The sequence below is a fragment of the Lactuca saligna genome, chromosome 5 (genome assembly GCF_052625555.1).
Source record: "Lactuca saligna cultivar CGN05327 chromosome 5, ASM5262555v1, whole genome shotgun sequence".
In the NCBI taxonomy this organism is placed as follows: domain Eukaryota; kingdom Viridiplantae; phylum Streptophyta; class Magnoliopsida; order Asterales; family Asteraceae; genus Lactuca; species Lactuca saligna.
The window spans coordinates 269,254,686-269,258,630 of NC_136421.1; the positions used below are offsets into that span (position 1 = coordinate 269,254,686).

The window sequence follows — 3,945 nt, forward strand, 5'->3', positions numbered from 1 at the left end:
GTGAGACCAAATCTAAAAATAATTTTAAAATGCAAAATGGAAAAATCCAAAAATTCTTTTTTTAAATATTATTTTCGGAACTTGAATTAACTAAAAAATTTTTAAAAAAATCCGTTTTTTTTTTAAATAAGTGAAATATTCTAATAGAATATTACACTGAAATATTCTAAAAAAAATTTTAAAATGCAGAATAAATGGAAAAATCTAAAAATTCTTTTTTTAAATATTATTTTCGGAACTTGAATTAACTAAAAAAAAAATTTAAAAATAAAAATAAATTCCATTTTTTTTTGAAAAATATGTGAAATATTCTAATAGAATATTACGCTGACATATTCTAAAAAATATTTTAAAATGCAAAATAAATGGAAAAAAAAAATAAATATTATTTTCAGAACTTCAATTAACTAAAAAAAATTAAAAATAATCAAAAAAATGCGTCTCACGTCTCACAAAATTATGCGGTCTCACATGAAGCTAACCCTATATATATATATATATATATATATACTTTCGCCGCCGAGAAGCAGCGCTCCTATATAGCTCCCACCTTCACAGCCGTTTCATTCCACATATTTAAATCAATTTACATCCAAATTCTCTCATCTACCAATGGCGGTTATGCTTATGAAGGTGTCTTGCGCGGTGTTCTTGCTGGTGGTTTACATGGGGTTGCTGACGCCGGAGGTGGAAGCTGTGACATGTGGTCAGGTGGTGGGCTCCGTGGCACCATGCCTTGGCTACCTAAGGAATGGCGGAGCTCCTCCACAGCGGTGCTGTAATGGAGTTAGAGGGCTTAGGAATGCGGCTAGAACCACCGGTGACCGTAAGACCATTTGCAATTGCCTGAAGAGTGCTTCTTCGTCTTACCGTGGCGTTAGTGGTAATTACGCCGCCAGTCTCCCCGGAAAATGTGGTGTCAACTTACCCTACAAGATCAGCCCCTCCACCGACTGCAATAGGTACAACACGTTGCTTAATTTTCGTTTTCATTTTCATTATTATTAATATAGATGGTGTCGAACACCAATATACTTTCGAAATTCGTTATCTTATGTTAATTCAATATATAGGGGATTTAGAACATTTTAGTATTTTATTAGGATTATTAAAAATTATATGTATTTTCTTAATTATTACTGACCAAATAAAAAATGAACGAAGATAAATTATTACCTATCTTAAGTACGTTGCGATAATATATTTTTATCAAAGTTTAACGTATTTGTTATAACATTACATGCAAAATACAAACATCACAACCTATCATGCAATACATTTGGAAAACTAATATATTGTTTTCTTGTTCAGGAAAATACATATATTATTTTTACATATCGCTTATATCTAAATTCCCAGTAAAAATCTATTAATCGGTTCCAATTATATGTGATATGGCTGATGATATGAATAGTCCACTGAGGAGTTTATATTATCTTTTGACCTTTTATTAACGTATCAAAATATAAAATTTGGTAATGATGTGGTTCATGATTAAGTTTACCTTATTATGATATTTTATGAAAGGTAAAGGGATGGCATGGACCACTCATATTATTATCCAAGTCACATTTAATATCCACATCATATAAATAAAATCGATTATTGGAGATTTGGATAAAATCGGCTAGGCAAAATATAATTTTTTTTTCTAGACAAGAATATAATATAAATGTCTTTTCATATGTAGATATATATAATAAACTGTGCTTTTGTATTTGATATTAGTTTTTGGTTCTATTTGCAAGTGGTTGAGATTCATTCATTAAATTCTAGGGTGTGAATTATTGATGCTCAATAATTATTATTTACAATAGCTCCTTTTCATTTTCCTTGTGTAGGATCCAGTGAAGAGGAAATATTAAAGAAGCAAAAGTTTGGCATTGAGGCATAATAGTATCATCCCGGCAATAAAGTCGTAATTCCCCACTTAATTAGGAACCAAGACCGAGACCAGTCTCTTAATAATTTGGTGTATGTGTTGTAGCTTATTAGTAACGATTTCTACTTTGAAATCTATGAGTATGTGATGTGAAAGGAAATGCATTTCCTTACAAGGATTATATTATAGATTTTATTTCGAATATGGTCCAATGTCCTGACAATAATGTAATGATTTTCAATTGCTAATCGTTCAATTGTTGTTTATCGTTCAATTCATAATAGTTTACTTTAATTTATGAAAAAGTCATAAACTAAAAGTTATTTACGAAAAAATATGAATTACCGGTAAAAGTGATCATTTGACCCATTTTTCATTGTTAACCGGTTTTATTACTTACCTGGTTTCACTAAAATCTCATTATTTTACTCTAATTTACGAAAAAAAGCTCAAACTAAAATTTGTTGAAGATTTGTTCATTTCTCCATGTAACATACATTTCACCAGTTTTATTTCTAACATGTACGTCTATCATGAGGGGGGAGAGGGGAGGGGGGGGGGGAGCAAAGTGGGCAGCTGTATAGGGCCTAATTTTTCTATTATATATTTTTCTTTAAAAATACAAACTTATAATAAAGATAAGGACCATTTTTTTCTTGTTCATCATAGGTCTTTAAAAATATTTCATTTTTCAGGACCGACTCTGACGTCTATAGTCATTAAATGAGTTGATAAGATGGATACTATAAAATATATAATGTTATGTTTACCGTAAAATTTAATACCCATCTCATTGGCTCAATTTTTTACTATGTATTCAGGTTAGGAATAAAAACCAGTAAAATATGTGTTTCTAAAAAAAATGATGGGAAATGATATGATATCTGATGAAATGGATATGTTGGGTTACATAAAATTAGATAGACAACTTAAAATTTATTATAAACTTAAAAAATGATGAATTTGTTATGTAGTTATTGTAATCTTCGTTGGATGTATTTTATATTCCAAAAAATAGGCATATGCAGTACGTTACAATATCAAGTTTTATGGTAAACATAATATTATATAACCTAACATATTCATTTTAATACTAATGAGACCGGTTAAATGTATGTTAGTAGAAGAAAATGGTCAAATCATCACTAAATTTCAGTTTGAAACTTATTCGTAAATTAGGATAATATAATAACACTTTAATGGAACCATGTAACTAATGAACCCGGAAAAAATGGATCAAATCGTCATTTTTTTTATAGTGCATGCTTATTCGTAAACAAATTTCAGTTTGAGATTTTTTTCATAAATTAAAATAAAATATTAAATCTTTTATGAAGATTTCTCTTGTCTAAAAGTTAGATTCTAAAGAAAAACTCCACACTAAGAGAAATATATAATTTAGTTTTCTTTGAAGACAAATGTCTCAAAAAAATTATGCAATAAGGTTTCTTGACTTTCCTGAAATTCTACGCCAAACATTTTTTCTACAACTGTAACATCCCAAAAACACAGTCTGAAAATTCCGTTTAATTTAATAATAAAAACCATAGTCGATAAACCTCATATAAAAATCATAAACAATGTATCTCAAAATTATTATAACAACTGTCAAGTATATCAGAGTATAAACATCCTAGGCTGAACAAATGGTGTGTGCATTGCAATCTTCCCGAGCTCCTCTTTTGAAAACTGAGTACCTAAAACCAAAAACTGAAACTGTAAGCACGAAGCTTAGTGAGCTCCCCCAAACTACCACATATCATACAATAACATATAAAACACATACTAGGCCTTACCAACTGCATCAGACCGAAGTCTGGAACTGACTAAGGCCTTGCCCACTACATCGGACTGAAGTCCGGAACTAACTAGGGCCTCGCCCACTGCATCGAACCGAAGTCTATAACTAACTAGGGCCTTGCCCACTGCATCGGACCGAAGTCCGGAACTAACTAGGGCCTCGCCCTCTGCATCAGACCGGAGTCCGGAACTAACTGATCATAGCATTACATAATCATAACATATAACAATAACTCATATACTGGATACTGCATACTACATTG

The 3,945-nt window shown here is 30.7% G+C and overlaps 1 protein-coding gene across 1 annotated transcript; it reads left to right on the top strand.

Annotated features, from left to right (window-relative positions):
- The first annotated feature begins 521 nt into the window (after window positions 1-521).
- On the top strand, window positions 522-2,156 carry LOC145047764 (non-specific lipid-transfer protein 1-like). The gene is made up of 2 exons (XM_078996097.1): window positions 522-962; window positions 1,842-2,156. The coding sequence occupies exons 1-2, from the start codon at window positions 613-615 to the stop codon at window positions 1,849-1,851; spliced, it is 360 nt and encodes a 119-aa protein (XP_078852223.1). The 5' UTR covers window positions 522-612; the 3' UTR covers window positions 1,852-2,156.
- The last annotated feature ends 1,789 nt before the right edge of the window (window positions 2,157-3,945 follow it).